The sequence below is a fragment of the Psammomys obesus genome, unplaced genomic scaffold (genome assembly GCF_907164565.1).
Source record: "Psammomys obesus unplaced genomic scaffold, mPsaObe1.curated_primary_1811, whole genome shotgun sequence".
NCBI classification, from domain to species: domain Eukaryota; kingdom Metazoa; phylum Chordata; class Mammalia; order Rodentia; family Muridae; genus Psammomys; species Psammomys obesus.
Window position 1 is genome coordinate 12,622,384 of NW_026596040.1, and position 19,086 is coordinate 12,641,469.

General features: G+C 39.0%; 1 protein-coding gene across 1 annotated transcript in view; it reads left to right on the plus strand.

Annotated features, from left to right (window-relative positions):
- The first annotated feature begins 521 nt into the window (after positions 1-521).
- Prr16 (proline rich 16) overlaps positions 522-19,086 on the plus strand; it is a 203,696-nt gene continuing 185,131 nt past the window's right edge. The window contains exon 1 of the mRNA XM_055622933.1: positions 522-916. Coding sequence (XP_055478908.1) covers positions 758-916 — 159 coding nt within the window. The 5' untranslated portion in view covers positions 522-757. The remainder of the gene's footprint in view (positions 917-19,086) is intronic.

The following is a 19,086-nucleotide window of genomic DNA, read 5'->3' on the forward strand; positions in this document are numbered from 1 at the left end:
CAGTGTTTCAGGTGTTGAGTTTCCCTAGCTGTGTCCACTGCCCCATTGCAGCACCCTCCCTTTCCCGCATCCGGACCCGCGGCAGAAACAGAAGTCTATTCAACTTGGTCACCGGGAGAGTGACTGAAGGTCTCTGAATATTCCTTGGCACTGGATAGACATTTAGGGTCACTTTACAGACTGGGACTCGAGCTTCTGATCACACAGTGGTTCCCTACGAACGAAGCGAGGTCTTTGCTGGAGGGCGCAGCCGAAGGAGGCTGGGCTGGCTGGGAGAAGACACGCAGCCGCGGGCTGCGGTGATAGGGACCTTTCGGAATGAGGATGTAAGGGTGGACAACTCGCAAACTTGTCCCCAGGCGCGGCGGAGCTGAGGAAGTCCGGGAGAGACCCCAGGGGGATGTGCCCGGGGCGGTCCAGCTGACAGCCCCCCCGCCCCCACCCCGGCGGCGCCGCGCGGCCCCTCTCCACCCGCGAGTGTGCGTGCGAGCGGCGGGCGGCGGCGGGAGGAGGCGCAGGCGCGCTGCTCGCCCGTCTGCAGCCCCACGCCGAGCGCCTCGTCTCGGGGAGTTGATGGCAGCACCACGGTGCGGCCGCCGGGCCGAGCGCACGGCGCAGCCACCCGCCGCCGTCCGCCGAGCAGCCGACATGTGGGGGGACCGGGGTGGGAGCGGCCGGAGCAGCGCCAGGGACCCGGGCGCGCAGCAGCCTCCGCTCGCTCGCCTGTCCTGACCTGGCTCGCTCGCCCCCCCGAAGAATGTCAGCCAAGTCCAAGGGGAACCCCTCCTCGTCCTCTGCAGCCGAGGGACCGCCGGCAGCCTCCAAAACCAAGGTGAAGGAGCAGATCAAGATCATAGTGGAGGATCTGGAGTTAGTCCTGGGCGACCTGAAGGACGTGGCCAAAGAACTTAAGGAGGTGAGAGGCGCAGGGGTGGGAAGGGAGTGGGGCTCCCCGCGCCCCTCGGGTGGGTTCCGGTCCCCCTTTTCGCTTGGGACCTTAGCATTTCCAAACTCCCAGCAAGTACGGAGGGATGCCTGCAGACCGACTTCCTTTGCTCTGGCTACTCGGGAGAAGAGTTGTAGCACTTTCTCTCCTTTTTTAATCAGACGGAAATCAACTAGTGTTTTAATCGATAGACCCGGCAGGATGGTGGGAGGGAGGGAGGCGAGCGACTGCCTGCCCCGGACTGTCAGCGGTGTCAGGGGAAGGGGTTAACTGGGGGTGTGTCGACGAGAGAAGACGTGAGCACGGGCTGGCCCGAGCTGGTGCGATGCTCTTCGCCTGCCCTGCTGCTTCCCCCGGAGTCCCTTGGCAAGTCACCTCACGGCCTGGCAGCCCCTGGAAGCCGAGCTGAAGGGGGGCGGCTTCTGGGCCCTGGGCCAGGCCAGGGAGGGCACTGGGAGGGGAAGCTCGGCTCCGGTTCCCTTCCTCTCTTCTCAAGCCCCACTAAAAGAAGAGGGCGACTCTGGGTACTGACCGGAGAATTCAGCTTTGTGGAAGAGGAGATGTCTGGGACTTTCTCACTTTCACGATTCCTGAAGCATCTCCTGCCCTTTCCCAAATGTTTCCAGCAACTCTGGGCCTTCGCGCCACTCCGAGTGTCGCCATTCTTCACTTCCTTCCTTGAATTCTGTCCTCACTTGGCATTGAACCTGAGCTGTAGGGCTTACTGGGGCGTGCGTATGTGTGTACCTCTGTGTGCTATGTATGCTTTGTAGTCCTGCCACTGGCATCCTGGCTCTTCAGAACTGGGATTGTTTTCCCCTCCCCCGCCAGTACCCACCCCCTCCTCCCGTACTCAGCCCCTCCCCGCTCGGGTGAGATGGATTGGAGAGGTGTTGAGGCTGCCTGCGTGCCTGAGGGGTGTCTCCTTTTCAACCTGGCTGCCTCTGGTGGCTGGGGGATGCCTAGGGTGCTTTGCTCCTCTGCGAGTGGGCTCCCGGTGCTGTTCTGCGGTTCCAGCTGCAAGAAGGAAAACTTCTAAGGTGGTGGTGGTCTCCCTGGAAAGATAAGGGGAGGAGCAACCGTATCCTAAATTTGAAATTGTAACAAGGTTTCCGAAGTAAAGAGGAAGGAGATTTGAGGTCTTTCTCATGATTGGCCTCTAGAGATTATCTTCCTGTCATTTCCAGCCCCACTGAGAGGAGTCTTCCCAGCATTACATCAGTGCACGAATCCAAAGCCTGTTAGTATGATCCATGGTCAGAGTTCGTTTTGCCGGTGATGAATTGTTTCCTGTATGTTTCTCCGCAAACAGAACACGGTATTGCCAAGGTCCTGAGAGTGGGGGTAGGCACCGATGGGTCAGGAAACTTGTTTGTGTTTGCAGGGTTTTCCTAAGCCTCCCTTATTTCACAACTAGCTGGCAGATGGAAGGGTTATGCCCTGAGATCCAACTCTAAAGATGTTTGTTCGTTTGTTATCCTTTTACCTGCTGTGTTTGGTTGGTTATGTTTTCATTTGCAACATTATCATGCTTTAACAAAAATGAACAATTTAGACCAGTTCCTCTTAGCACACCCCTGCTTTGTATTTTTTTAAAGGTAGTTGACACAGGAAACCAATAGCACCAAAAGGTACAGACTGTTTTGTTTACAGGATGATACTAAGAGAAAGGTAGCTAGACAAAATTTTGTCTCTGTGGGTCATAGGAGTGTGTCAGGGCACTCACTGTTTTGGACAAAATAAACCAGAAGCCACTACTCATGACCTTAGTTTTTTGCATTATTATTATTTAGGGATTTTAAGAGCAAGAAAATATACAGGACAACATTTAACCTCTCTCTAGGTTTTCGCTAGAATTGGGAATGCAAATAGAGGAGTGTGTTGGTTTTTCTGTGTATTCATTATATATATGTATATATATATCATATATATATATATACATATGTGTGTGTGTGTGTGTGTGTGTGTGTGTGTGTCAGGGAAAAGTACTTCATAAAGGATTAAAAATGCAACAAAACAGACGACGAGATAACTTCTTTATTTGATGCTTGGAGGGTTTCATTCACTTCCAAGGCCTATCTGGGTAAAAATCTCAACACAAGCCTGAAATTTATGAGTGGTAAATGATGTGATATTGTCAACTAACTTTCTGTGGACATCATCATCCTAGGCTCGCATATGGCAGTGTATATACTAGAACTAAATCTCAGAACAGGCTATTTATATAAGAAGAATGGGAGTTATTTCCAGGACAAAATATTTATAGGGCATGTTTAACCTATGGCACCCTGCAGTTGTGCAGCCTTGGTCTGTTTTTGAATGATAGAGCATACATGACTAAGCATGTTTTTCATGAAGTTTTAAAGAACACATAACTGAAAACTTTTGTAAACTCTACAAGGCTTGTTCATTCCTCTACCCAAGACTTGTGTATCTAAATGTTGCAATTAAAACATCAATTGCAATATTTAATATTCTGGCAGTACATAATGATGTAAATGTTATAAATTATTACATTCAGTATTTAATTCCTGTATTGATAGTACTGTGTTTTTAAAGTATAATATACTTTGATATAAATTAACAGTGAACTTTTAGTAACTTGGAATAAAAACAGTTGTGTAGCTGTCAATCACTACACAGTATTTGTTTTCTCTTTTTTCATTTTAATTACAACTTAAGCTTTAAAGAGTCTACCTTTTATTTTTGCACAAACCTCATGAATAATACTTCATTTTTGTTTGATTACTTAATATTTTTGAAATTAAGATATTTTTGCACATTTTCTATCCCTATCTTCCCTCCAAACCCTCCCATTTACTGCCTCCTTCTCTCTCTCTTTTCAATATTGATTATTTTAATAATAGCTTTTTAAATTCAGGTAGGCAAGCCGGATCTGGACACTGTACTAGCTGGCTAAAACACTTGCTAAGTAGTAAATAAACACAGAGAAAGTCCAGTCTGTTCAGGAAGAGCAGTCCTTGTCTCTTTCTCTGATTCATTGTTCATTAATAATTATTTCACCAGTTATAATTGAATTGGGTATGATAAAGAGAGAGATGGGATTTCTAGAAAAAACCAAAGGCAGTTTTATTCACCCTCCCATTTGAATAAAACTTCGAAACAACTTTCAAAACAATTTTCATATATATGAAGCATTTAGGTTTCTGTGCTATGATGAACAAAGACTGAAATATAGCTCTCTACATGTATTTATATGGCCCTGATAGTGTTTTACAAACATATAGCACCTAAAGTTACAAGCACACTCCATTTTTATTGTTACTAAAATTATTAACTTTTGTTCATGCACAAAATTTTACTTGGAAAGTGTTTAATTTATCCTTAAACATCAGTAATGTAGAAAGACATTATTGCCTTTACTGGCTATGGTAACTATTGATGTAAAAAAGAAACTGACACTTAGCACTAGTTAGTATATGTTCATTTATAAATCTGTACTGCTTACAGACTCAGTATTATGATATTCTGAAAGTAAAGCAAGTGAAATGTAAGAAGATATTCAGATATGAACTTTAAGAATCTTAAAGTTTATCCAGATCTTCATGGTGGACATAAATGCATTGGGGTGCAAGATATCCATATTCCTGTATTGTAAGTAAGTATTTGAGACCTCTATGAACAGTAAAATGCTTTGTAGAAATATAAACTCAAAATACGACTCTCTTTTCACAATTTGGATTAGATTTGAAGAGTTAGGCAGGAAAAGACATTAAAAAATGCATCATTGGAATATATGTTTAATTCATGTTGTGTTTTCTTTAAGTTTAAAAAAGTGTTAGTGTAGCCCTAGAGTTTAAGGAATAAAATTAAGCACAGTTGTTGGGGCTTGGTCTGATACTTGTATTTTCATGCTAATTACTGGCCCTCAAGAACTGGTTGCTGCCTCGATAAACCTATCCTTGTTGTGTATCCCTGCCTAACACATTATACCCGATTGGTTGATTAAAGGCCTAAAACCTGGGCAGGGCAGAATGGGGTAAACATGGGTGAGGTTCCCTGGGCTTTGGGAAAAAGAAAATCACAAGAAAAAGGCAAACAGACAGGAAGAGAGGAATCAAGGATGCCATGATAAAGTAGCATGGAGAAGAAAGCACATGGACAGGAAGGAAAGACTCCAAGGATGAAATGGTTGGGAAAAAAAAGATAAAAAAATAAAGAAGTATCTTGGGATTATGGATGGAAGATAACCCAAACAAAAGTTATTAAGGCGGGTACCATTGGATGGGGGCTGGAAGATGGATAATGAGGTTATTGAGACAGCATAGATAAAATATCTGCCCAGACCAATATAAATAAGTCAATTATAAAACTTAACAGATTTCTAAGTCTTATTTTTATGAAAACAGATTAAATAATACCTTTGCAATAATCATAGGGAAATTAATAATATTGTATAGACCAATACCCTCCTTTTAATTTACTACAACACACAATAGTATAGCAGATGTTATACTGGTCAAATTTTCACTAAGAAATGCAGAAACAAATCTACCGTTTAAAATATTTCTCAAATAATTCAAAGTGCTGGTGGTAATCTCTTCTTTCTGAAAGGACGTTCCAGCCTGAAGATGAAAATTGTGAAATGTTCTGCATTAAATGCTTGTTTACTGGACTCTTTAATAATCAGTCTTAAGTGGTTTAGCTGAATTATCTTTTTGTTCAGACTATTTATAGCTTTTAACTTTGTAACAACTCACGGCTTTAAATTTTGTCTTAGTACTATTATATAAATGAAGCAAAGTTTAACATGCTATGCATAAATTTTACATTTATATTAAATAAGAAGTGCATTTGTGAGTAGGTATCAGGGAGGCAATATAGGAATGGTTCTCTTAGTGAGCTAGAAATATTTCATGACTGGATTTCAAAGGTAATTAGGTCAATCTGTGAATGGAAAACACAGTTTTTCTTATAATTTCATACATAAAAAGATAGGTGCAACTGAGGTTAAACTTAGAAAACTTGGAAAATCCATTTGGCATTGGTTAAAAATAGAATTAACAATTATTTGTCATATATTTTTGCCTTGGAGTGTTCTTCCTTTTTAAATAAATATCAAGTGCATTATGTGTCTTGCCTGTATGTGTGTATATTTGTGCATCATGGAGGCCAACAGAGGGCACAGGATCCCCTGAACTTGAACTCACGGGTGGTCCTTAGCTAGCATGTGGGTGCTAGGAATTGAATCCCAGGCTGCTGAAGAAGAGGCAGTGCTTTTAACCACTGAGCCATCTCTTGAGTCCCCTAATGGTGTTTCTTGTTGACTTGAGGTTCTGTAATTTATTGCTCTGGGAAATCCTACAGTACTTTTAGTTAATGAAACCATGCATATAGAATGCATTATTAGGACAAATTATAGAGAACTATCTCTGTGGCATTCCCTAAGTTCTAAAATTAGGAATGAACGGAAGCCAACAGTACACTTAATAGTATGAATCTTCATGTCTTTACTACTCTGCATTTTACCATACCAAAACTGAGAAGTATTTTAAAAATGTTAAAACATAACTTTCTATTAAATTTTGTGCCTTAGAATGCTAGTGAGAGAATGATTCTGTAAGCACAGGTATAGTTAATAACCACCTCTTACCATCTTTCTCTCTTTCTTTCTGTTAATGAATTAAATCATTTAACACATAGAGAATTAGCTGGTAAGAAACTCAAGCAGCTTTAAAGTAATAGTATGCTTCAGGCAATAGTAAAGTGATAGATAATAAAATCAATGTAATAGATTTCATTGTTACTTGGATTGTGTTTTTCCAAATTGCTCCTCTGAGGATTTCAAATATTTAAGTCTATCTATTTGGAGAAGAGAAAGGAATACAAATCTGAGCTAAGCATACTTTCCAAACAAAATAGATGACAGGGTCTTTTTATGAAGCTAGTTTATAAAAAATTTCACAGGCAATTTTTGAGAAGTAGGTGATAAAAATTGCAATGGATTGATGATAAATTCTGATTGAAAGTCTGATAAATGATATCAAGATATCAAGCTTCCAATATAAAATTAATGTGCAAAGGGCTGGAGAGATGGCTCAGTGGTTAAGAGCACTTTCTGCTCTTCCAGCAATCCTCAATTCAATTCCCAGCTACTACATGATGGCTCACAACCATCTATATTGGAATCCGATGCCCTCTTCTGTGTTCATGCAGATAGAGCACTCATATGCATGAAATAAATAAATTTTTTAAATTAAAAGAAAATAAATTTATATATAAAATTAATGCCAAACAAAGGATTTTATTTTTAAACAATTTTTTTTCTGATTTCAGAAATTATATAATATTATCAAACATCTGGGGAGATGCTTCTAATGAGAAAATAAAAGATAATATTACACTGAAATAGATAATGCTGAACATTTTGTTATATTTCTCTTCGGTCTTTTGGTATGGCTATTTTGATGAGCTTGAAGTAAGAAAAATGTGAATTATGTACAATGCTGTTATCTGTTTTTTTTTTTTAATAATATTGAGTATAACTAGAACACGATATAACTACTATATGGTAGCTATAAGTTAAGTGATAGCTCTGTTAATGTTAGCCATACAACTTATTTGTAACTTTTTGTGGTTATTAAACATCTATTAAATATTATTAGGAGCGGCAGCTTTGGTAACAAATAAGGCTAGCAAAACTACTGCATTCCACCAGGTTGTCTTCTAAATACTCTTCAAAATACTAACCCATCTAATCCTTATAAGTGTTATTTCTCAGATGTAAAAAACTAAGGTGATATGGATTAAGTTCCTTGCTCAAAGCCATTTGTACAAAAGTGAACCTTAAATATCATGTTTGCATTGAAAAAACTAGACATTTTACTCCTCTGTTTTATGATATTATTTATATTTATTTTGACTTTGTATTTTCTCAATAAAAAAATGGAAGCTTTAAATTCTTCAATCCATATTGTTAAGCTATCTTACAGAGTTTTTCTTTTCATTTTTTTTCTACCAGCAGGAGAATACATACGGATGCCTTTTCAGATTCAGAAAGACACTTAAAACGTATTTAAGCCTTGCTATAGGGATTACTATTTTCCTGGTAACAGTCGTTTTTATCTTTCTCTCTTCTTTTTTGGGAAGGTACACTTACATTTAGGTACTGGAACTGAGGCAACATTAATAGTGGATAAATTAGATTCTGCAGTTTTCATTTTTCAAATAAATAAGTGCATCAGTAGATTGTGAATGTTGTGCAGCTTTTCAATATCATTGCTTAGAACATAAAAGGAAAATGTAACAAGCATGATGCTAGGGTCTCATGTTATGTACAAATGTGCGTGCGTGTGTGTGTGTGTGTGTGTGTATGCACGTGTGTGTTTTAGTGCCGAGCATTCAACTGAGAGCCTGTACATACTGGATAAGTGCTCTACCACTTATCTACAGCTCCAGTCCTGTACAGGTCTTTCCAGGGAAGAAAAAATAATTTGGGAAGTAATCATGTTATGTTATTGTACTACATTGAAGGAAGGGTCTATCGTGATGGCTGGGATTTGACAGTTGTTTTTGCTTTTTGCTGTATTTGATGAGTTAGATGAGTTAGAGAATTTGTTGAATTCTTTTTTTTTCTGAGATAAGCTTTCTCCGTGTATCCTTGGCTGCCCTGGACTCACTTTGTAGATGATGCTGGCCTCAAACTCACAGAGATCCTCCTGTCCCTGTCTCCCATGTGCTGAGATTACAGGAATGCACCACCACAGCTTGGTTGTTGAATTCTTAAATCAGGGAGACAAGTATTAAATTGATTCATAATAACATGTGTATTTTTCTGTTCTTAGTTGTGAGCCATTTACCAGGCCACAGTAGAGGACAATGCAGCCACTTTTGATGAGAACTGAACTGATAGACTAAGATCAGAAAGAAGAGGAGAACCTCCCCTATCAGTGGACTTGGGGAGTGGCATGCATGCAGAAAGGGGAGGGAGGGTGGGATTGGAAGGGGAGGAGGGAGGGGCTTATGGGGGGATACAAAATGAATAAAGTGTAATTAATAAAAAAAATTTTAAAAAAATTAAAAAAAAAAGAATTCAAAAAAAAAATACAAAAAAAGTAGCCCTACTTCGAAATCATGCTTGTTTATTTCCTTTCTGGTCTTTATATGAGCAAACCATTTTCATTATATTGATAGGTCATTAGAAAAAATACTTCTCTAAATTAAGATTTCCTGTATTGTCTAGAAGGCTAAAGTCAGTGATATCATCTCTAAACAAGAACCAGAAACTGATATTTATTGAAATGAAGATAATAGAACCCTATCTAGTTAATGCTCAAATCAGAATACACTCCTGAGGTAACCTGTCAACTTAAGACAAACGTTGCCTCGTATTACATCAATTTGTCTGTGTATTTATTTAGTTATTGTCTGAAGATGGAAAGATAGGAGGTCTCAAAGTAATTAAACTCCCAGATCTCACTTCCAGCTAACAAATACAAATAATGTAATCACAGAATATTACTTATGATCCTTGTCACTCTTCCTGAACTGTGCATATGCTACTCAGACACCGTTAAGGACAATTCTTATGTGTAGAATAAGTGAAGTGATTCAAATTATATGTGTATGTTCAAGTCTACTGTTATTACGATGTTTGGCGCAGTGTTAAGTAGATTCTTCCCTATGAATAACATATGCTTATCTGGAACAAGAAAAATTTGATGATTCCTAACATTTTTTTTCTCTAACACCATCCCAATCGTTAACACTGCTGTGCAACTTTCTTTCCTCACAACATTGTACCTTATCACAAAATTTAAATTATATTGTATAGAACAGAAAAATTCCAAGTTCAATAACACTGACCAACTCAATTTTCTTTTAATGTCAGTGGTTCTTAATCTCTTCTATATATCATACTATTCTGAACAAATGTCTACATGGATGATATTTCTCCTTAAATCTAATTTACGCTATTGTTAAGTGTCTGCACACATTCTCAGAACTTTCTGTGAATGAGGAGAATTCAAGAAAAGGGATAAAACAGCCACTGAGTTCACTCACAGGTGTTCAGTCTATACTTTGAGCTTTGTCTCTAAAGTTAGTTTTCGCGAGCTTGATACAAACTAGAGACATGTGAGAAGAAGAAAACTTGGCTGAGAACTCGCCTGTATCAGACTGTCCTGAGGCCATGTCTGTGGGCATTTTCTTGATTTCTGATTGATGTAGGAAAATCTGTTTCACTGTGGGTGGTGCTACCTTTGAGGTGGTGGTCCTGGATTGTGTAAACAGGTAGCTGAATTTGAGCCTGGAAGCAAGAGAGAAAACAGCTTTCCTCCATGGTCTCTGCTTCAGTTCCTGCTTCTGGGTTCCTGCCTTCACTTTTGCCCTGACTTCCTTCACTGATGGTTCATGACCCATGATTTGTAAGGTGAAATCAAAATAAATCCTTTTCTCCCCAAGTTGTTTTTAGTCAGTGTTTTATCAGAGCTACTGGGATTCAAGCTATAATAGATGGTACTATTCTAGGGAGCACATGAGTAGTTTATAAGGAATTCAACTTATTTTAGAAGTTTCTAAGTGTCTATGTGTTAAGTCCACTGCTCTCCGAAATTGTCAACTTCACACATGACTTGTGGCTAGACCATTTTGTTGTTTCTTACCTAGTATAGCACAGCACAATGTTTTACTACAACATAAGGTATTTCTAGAACTCATTTTTAAGCATATCGTGTTCTTAAACCTTGCCCTAGGACTGTACCTTTCCTTGTTGTTCTTAGTTTTCTCTTCAATGTGTATTCATGAATTATGAAACGTATATTGAATCTCTGTTATGTGTAAGTTGTTGTTCTGAAGACCCTGAAAGATATATTCATAAATAAACTTAAGGACCCACCCTTAAAGAACATTACTTGTGGGAAGGAGAGCTTTAGTTTTGGGCGAGTTGTTACAGCAGCACAGAATGCTCAAAGACCATGTTAAGTTACACAGTGACCGCAAAACACAAGACCAATCCATCTCCCTCTTTCTATTGATTTCTAAATTAACGCTTTTAAGATTTCTTTGAATAATTTCTGTAGTTACTCCTGAATGAGATCATGGTTTCAAATGTGAAGGTAAGCCTTTGGAGCTCATAAGCACATATATTCATTTGTTATTTTATGGCAGTGAATCATATTAATATGTCCTAAAATTCCAACTAGTTGTGAACACCAGAACTAATAACTTCATACTTATAGAAAGCAACTCTCCTGATGAGAATTTCTGTTATCAAAGATGATTGCATTAAAATAATCAGCTATTGTTTTCCTTTCAATGTTTGTCAAATTATTAATGTTTACACACATTGGAATGAGCTTTTTAGGTGTGCTGCTTCTACATTCAGAATTCTCTTGTATAATGCATAAACAATTATGATCAAATTTCTGAAAAGAGGAATCTTCTGATCATAATAATTACTCAAGGTATATAGAAACCAAACATAGCTGTACAGAAGATAGAACACCATGCAGTGGAGTGGATATTGCATTTGTGTGTGGGGGTGTGTGTGGGTGGGTAGGGAGCTTGTGTCAGTCACTAGCAGAACTGCGGAAACTGGCTGGGACAAAAATAACCCCATTCCTTATCAGCATAAGCAGATAAAATCTATCAAAGAACTAACTGAGCAAGCATTTTCTCATTTTCAGCACAATGTTATGGAGGTTGGTGATGGGGCACTTACGAAGCATCTCAGCTTGTCCTTGAACTCCATGTTGTTGTCCCTGCCTCCTAAAGGCTGGGATATCATGGGCTTGGGTCACCACTCCTGGTGTCACCCATGTCCAAAGTCTCACTGTTATTTGATGGGGAGTGTGACCAGCCATTTGTAAGGAGTACCTAGTAAAGATATAAGGGCTAAAACCCACTGTTCGCTTGAGGGTTAGCCTCTCCTTTCTACTTCACTCAAGGAAGTCACTAGCCTTCCCCTGTCTTTCTGTACCCTTGTATTATTTTTTTTAGAGGATTCATCTCAAAATATAAATGAAATAAAATACAATAAAAGTATTTTGGTTAAAGTTCTCCGAATGTTGCTATATCATTTCTTAGTTTTCCTTTACAAACAATCAACGTGAACCAGTTGTCTGTTCATGTTAACAACTGTTTCTTCTTACTTTTTCTTAAAGCCATTACAACCAGGTCTCTCCTCATCACTACAGAAAGCTGTCTCCACCTGCATTGCCAATGGCCCATTTATTTAATCCTACAGTCAATTTTCTGCGCCAGGATTCTGTGCTATATTAGGTGCTAGGGTTGGTATCACTTGAAGTCTCTGATAATCTTTCTTCCATGTGTTTGAAAGTGCTGTGTTTTCTCACCCAACCCACCTCTGGCACCTACATTTATTACCCCTCAGCGATGTCTGAACTAAAATTACTATGTTTTGTCTGTAATTCACTTGCCTTTTTTTTTGTTGTTGTTGTTTTTTTTTTTGTTTTTTTTTTTTCTGAATAAATTCTATCGATAGGTGCCTGACTGTTAGAGCTGTCTATGTAGTAATTGCCTTCTTTCATCTGGCTTTTCCCTCGCCTAGCTTTCTGATCGTCTTCCTCCTTCTAGATATTATACCCCGTCCTTTCCCATGTCAACCCATGTCAGTTCAAGATGTCTCTCGACTATGTTTGGGGGCCATTATCAATTATCTTCCAGCCACGTGAAAGCCTGATTGAATCTATGTTCAAATTTGACCAGGTCTTCAGTTCTTTTCTGCGTTCACCCTACACCCAGCCAACATCCTGTCTCACTTGGGTTGTTACAGTACTAACAATGTCCCTGCTCTTCTTCTCCTAACTGTGCTCATTTCCTTTTGTTGTTATTCCCTGCAACTTCTCTGCCCTTCTTTTTTTTCTGATTTCTCACTGTTTCTCTTTGATTAAGTTGGAGTAATATTGCTATTTCATGGGTCAATGTGATAGGCACATACACATTGTACTCAACTGCTTTCTCTTTGAGGCCAATTCTGGCAGCTCCATTCATAGTTTCATATTCTTGTTTTCCTGGTGTGTGTGTGTGTGTGTGTGTGTGTGTGTGTGTGTGTGTGTACACTCTATATATTGACACATATCCATGTGGGGGTCAGAGGTTAAGTGGTTCATCAATCACTTGCCACAGTATTTTTTTTTAGACAGTGTATATCACTAAAAGCAGACCTCAGCAATTCAGCTAGATTGGCTGTCCAGAGAGCCCCTGGGACCCTACTGTCTTTGCCTTCCCAGAATACAGTCATAAGCTACTGTGCCCAATGTTTTACTTGGGTTTTGAGGATCAAAATGAGGACCTCATGCTTGGGTTTCAAGAACTTGACCAACTGAGCTGCCTTCCTAGCTCCTACTTCTGTTAATATCCATGAGTTTCGGGTGCTTTGAGCAACATATTTTCCACATTTTGTTGCTGTTGTCTGTTTCTTATGTCTAGAATGGCAGCTCCTAGAAGCTAGTGACATCTGTCTTGTCTCTTCATGTTTCAGAAGGTTTTAGGTAATGACTGACTTGCAGCAGATACTCAATAATAGGGAAGAGAGAGATTGTAAGGAGCCAGGGGAGGGGGGGGTGTGCTGTGAGGCTGTGTCGCCTCATGATGTCAGAAGCTACATGCATAAAGTCTCACCAACATGACTTCCCAAACACAGGCTCAACAAGGCAACACCAGTGGACATGCCAAAGTGGTCAGGGAAAAGCCTATGAGACCTCAACCCTACACAGAGAACTAAAGTAACTAAGGAACGCTAAATAAGACAATATTCTTTGCCAGGGATGAGCACATTAAGTGATTATCCAATATCAAGAGGTCATCCCTGAAAACACACATACGACTGACATTCTATATACTGAATAGACTTTCTTTAGGAACACATATGTCTATACATATTTATCATACATATACATATACACATGAAATAACAATGTAAAAGAAGCCATGAATTTGAAAGAGGGCACTGAGGGGTATGTGAAAAGTTTAGAGGAAGAAGGAGGGCAGAAATATTGTAATAATAATATAATCCCCAACCATATAAAAATACCAAAATAAGTTGATCACCATTTTCTTTCCACTATTTTGCTCTGCTTTCTGAGAATGCATGTATATAATTACTATATATACAGTTTAGATGAATTCTTTGTTACTCTTTCCTATTTACGTAAGTTGGTTGAGTGAGTTCTTGTTTTCCCTTCTTTGATTTCACAAATGAACAACATTCTATCCTTTGAAATGACCAAAGGTTTTCTCGGGGAAATGCTGTCATCCTGAATAATGATTACATGCCAGAACTCTAAACTAAACAAGACAAAAACAAACAAAACCTTATCAAATCTTCACTGTTCTCATCTTTTGTCCAATGTCTCTCAAACTGCTCCTCAGATATTGAAATTCTCAACAAATTCTTCCTGCATAAAGCCATGAATTTGGCATGGAATACATTTGAGCAGGCTCGTTTTATTTTTAATACACAGACACCGGGTTTAGATATTTGAAACATTAGCATGTTATTTGAAGCATTAGCATGTTGAGGGTTTTGGGGTTCTTTAAAAAGCCAGTTATGTTATGTGACTGTTTTTGTTTTAATCCCAGGTGTGGGATAAGAGGCTGCTTCACAGCAGGTGACTAGGACTTGCCTCTGTGCACTAGCAGCTGCAATAGTTTAATTTTGGGGATTCAGGAGAGGGTTTAAATAGTGAAGCCCTGAGAGGGCCTGTGAAGCCGCTGCTGCCCCTGCTGCTGCTTCATTCTGCTGCGGGGTTTGTGCTTGCTGACTTGTTGGCTTGCTGGACTGCTTGCTGATGACTAAGATTGGACTTGTCTGAAAAACCCAATACCCCTAATCAGCAGGAAGTAATCTATGGAGGGATATGCCCTCTTTCCTCTATAACGTTCTCTCTTTCCTACCTACTGTTGGGGGTTAGAAGGGATTAGGGTGGAATAAGACTTGGAAGGGAAGTAGAGGTATAAGAAACCAATAAAATAGATAATAAGTATGTTATCGTCTTATCTTTCCAATCAATTATATTTTTTCTAGTAGAATATATCAGTTGAAATGGGGAGAGGGTATATTTACTTTCTGAAACGATAACATTTACCTTTTTTCAGCTTGAATATTGTTCATCTTCTTGTCATTAACTTTTGAAAATTTTAAACTAACTGGAAAAGACATTTAAAAATGACATTGGGTCTTGTTTAAATAAAATTTTATCAGTCTATTTGAGAATCAAGCATGAACAACTTAGCGAGAGCCAATGTAGAAAATACTGAGGGACTACAGAAAGCCTATGTTCAGCTTCTAGTTTTGCAGTTTTATTCTCTTATATGCTCCCTCTAGTGTTCAAAAATGTGGACACTTATAATTAGCCTATTGTCACTGTAGAACAGATGGTTATGTGGAAACAGAGTTTTCCCCTAGTGTTTTGTTTTCCTTTGATAATGTTGTCAGGGTCCTCCGCTCTCAGAACGCACGGTCTCCGCTGCTGACGCTGACAGGCCAGCTTTCCCAGCCTACGCTTGCAATCTGTTTACTTCTGTCAGGGACACACCTGGATTTCTGCCTCTACATATTTACTCTGTTAGTGCACCTTCAGTCAAGATTTTAGTTTTGCAAGTTGAATGTGATCAGGTATCTTTTCACATTCAAAAGCTGTGTAAGCGAAAAACTGTTTACTACACGAATTGAATATGCTTAGGAAAACATTAATGATGGAATTTTGCTAAAATACACTGACATGTCATTTAAATACATTCTTTTCAAACTCCCTCATGAAATAACCATAAGGTCTCCAAGAGGAAAAAATAGTTAAAATAAAAATATATGTTTATTCAATATAGATTATTAGTAATTTTAGCACATGTAAAAGCATATTTTCTATCCTGAAACTCCATTAATATTTGCTAATTTTTTTTTTAAATTAGGGCCTAGTATATAAATTTGTTCTCTAAAATAACGGACATTATTGCAGATACTTGTTTAGTGACCTGTAGTTATTTTAAAGACATTTCAATATTTACTATTATATTTCAGTTTCTTATTTTTTCCTAGACCCCTAATCGGAAGAGGTCTCACTGTTAGTAAGTCATGTATAGTAAAAAAACTAACTGCAGCACTGAGTGCATTTTTTTTATTAATTACACTTTATTCATTTTGTATCCCCCATAAGCCCCTCCCTCCTCCCCTCCCAATCCCACCCTCCCTCCCCTTTCCCCTATTTCCCCTGTATTAAATAAAGTTAAAACATATGAAGAGAGCGTCAACACTTCTACCCTCCTTCTGGCCTCTGAGCATGATTACTTTTGAGCTTACCTTACAGATCCCCAAGATTGGGCCTACTAATATTTTGCTGTGAAGCAGGAAGATGAGCATGAGGCCCTCCCTGAAGATTTGTGTGCAGTTAATGATTGCTGAGAGAAATGAAACATTTTTTTCAGTAGCATAAGTACTAGAAAAGTGTCCATTCTCCTGGAGAGAAGCCCTCAGGGAACTCCTGTAAGCAATACTAAGAAAAATCATTTGGTTCTAAAAAATAAAGATAGAAAAAAAAAGAAAGAAAAGAAAGTAGAAGGTAGAAGGGGAGGATCAGCAGGAATTGGAGGGAACAGGGATGTGAAAAGGATGAATAAGGTCAAACAACATGTGAATAAATTGTAATAAATAAATATATAAGTAATATAAAAATTTAAAAAGATCAAACATTATAAATGTGTACAAAATGTCATGAGAAACCAAAGTCAAAAAATAGAACAATATTAATTTCAATGATTATTAGAGGTAATGTTACACATTTCTTATTTTTCTCATTTTCTATTATTATTATTATTTACAATTTATTCACTTTGTATCCCAGTAGTAGCCCCTCCCTCATCTCCTCCCAGTCCCACTCTCCCTCTCTCTTCCTCCCATCCCCCTCCTCTAGTCCAGTGATAGGGATCCTCCTCTCCTACAATCTAACCCTAACTAATCAGGTCTCATCAGGGCTGTCTGGATTCTCTTTCTCTGTGGCCTAGTAAGGCCGCCCCACTAGAGGAAGTTGAGCAAATAGGAGGCAACTAAGTCCATGTCAGAGACTGCCCCTGCTCCCCTTACTAGGAAACTCTCATGGAGACTGAGCTGCATAGGAGCTACATCTGATCAGGGGTCAAGGTCCTCTACTTGCATGGCCCTTGGTTGATGCATCAGTCTTTGCAGGCCTCTCTGGGCCCAGATTTTTTTGGGCTCTGTTAGTCTCCTTGTAGATGTCCAGTCCCCTCCAGGTCTTTTTATCTTCTCCTTCTTCCATAAGACTTCCTGTACTCTTCCCAAAGTTTGACCGTGAGTCTGCACAATTTCAATAACCTGCTGGGGGAGCCTTTCAGAGGATCTCCATAGTATGTTCCCATCCTGTTCTCTGTCTTCTACCACTTTCAGTGTTTATTCTGTTTTCCCTTCTAAATGAGAATTAAGCATCTTCCCTAGGGTCCACCTTGTTGTTTAGTTTCTTTAGGTGCGTATATTTTAATATGTTTATTCTATATTATATGGCTAATATCCACTTATAAGTGAGTATATACCATGTGTCTTTCTGCTTCTGGGTTACCTCATTCATGATGATCTTTTCTAGTTCCATCCATTTGCCTGCAAATTTCATAGTTTCCTTGTTTTTAATTGCTAAGTGTTATTCTGTTGTATAAATGTACCACAATTGCTGTATGTATTCCTCTGTTGAGAGACATCTAAGTTGTTTTCAGATTCTGGCTATTACAAATAAAGTTGCTATGAACATAGTTGAGCAAATGTCCTTGTTGTATGGTTGAGCATCCTTCAGATAAATGCCCAGGAGTGGTATTCAAATTTCTATTCACTCTTTGGAAGTATATTATAAAGACTGACACATTTTAAAATGAAATTCAAAACTCAACATGCACTCTTTAGCATTTTTCAAAATCTATTTTTGGTGCTTAATCCTTGTTCATAAGAGGCTATATTGTGTACCTTTGAGGAAGCAAAAATTTTAGTATAGAGAATAATGAGGTACAGTATTTTTGGTAGTTTCAAGAATCACAAATGCTTAAGAGTTTAATGCGTGAAGAAGGGGGAGGGAGAGTGGGATTGGGAGGGGAGGAGGGAGAGGCTTATGGGGGGATACAAAGTGAATAAAGTGTAATTAATAAGATAAAATAAAATTTAAAAAATATTTACCAACTGAAAAAAAAAGAGTTTACCATTTGTCTCCTGACTCACAAGTCAATGAGTTGTATTACCAAAATCCTCTTAGCTTACCTGAACCATGCAGCTGACTGAAAGCTGTGTTGACCAGTGATGTCCTAGCATGTTTCAGGAGACGTAAAAGGTTTTCAAGAAACTGTCCAGAAAAATCTTTATTTATAATGTGTGTATGTGTGTGTGTTTGCCTAGGAACAAAATAAAAATAAAAAAAAAACAAAAACAAAAAGAAGAATGAATGAAAGAAAGAAGAAAAAAGTAAAAAAGTTCTAAGTTGTACATAAACTATTTGGTGTTACTTAAAAGAGTCAAATTTAATGTTGTATAGTCCAGCTTTCAAAGATGTGAAATGTTTCTATCGATGCTAATGCTCTTATTCGATTATGAAAATGTTTCTTCTTTTCCCTAAAGACTGGGGAAGAAAAAGATTTAGCTGCTCCAACAAAGGACCCTGCATGGAGAGGACCTAGACCCTCTGTTCAAAGGAAGCCCATTGGCTGCTCAGTTTCCAAGTGGGTTTCCTAGTAAGGGGAACAGGGACTGTCTCTGACATGAACTCAGTGGCTGACTCTGATCACCAACCCCTGTGGGGGTGCAGCCTTGCCAGACCACAGAGGAAGATGATGCAGCCAGCCCTGATGAGACCTGATAGGCTAGGGTCTGATAGAAGGGAAGTTCCCTTCTCAGTGGATTAGGGAAAGGGCATAAAGGGAGAAAAGAGAGGGTGGGTGAGACTGGGAGGAGATGAGGGAGGGGGCTGCAGCGGGGCTACAAAGTGAATAAATTGTAATAAAAAAGTATATAAATAAAATTAAATTTTAAAAAAAAGTCTTAAAATAAAAGCAGCAGCAGCAGCAAGAGAAGAAGAAGAAGAAGAAGAAGAAGAAGAAGAAGAAGAAGAAAAAAAAGAAGAAGAAGAAGAAGAAGAAGAAGAAGAAGAAGAAGAAGAAGAAGAAGAAGAAGA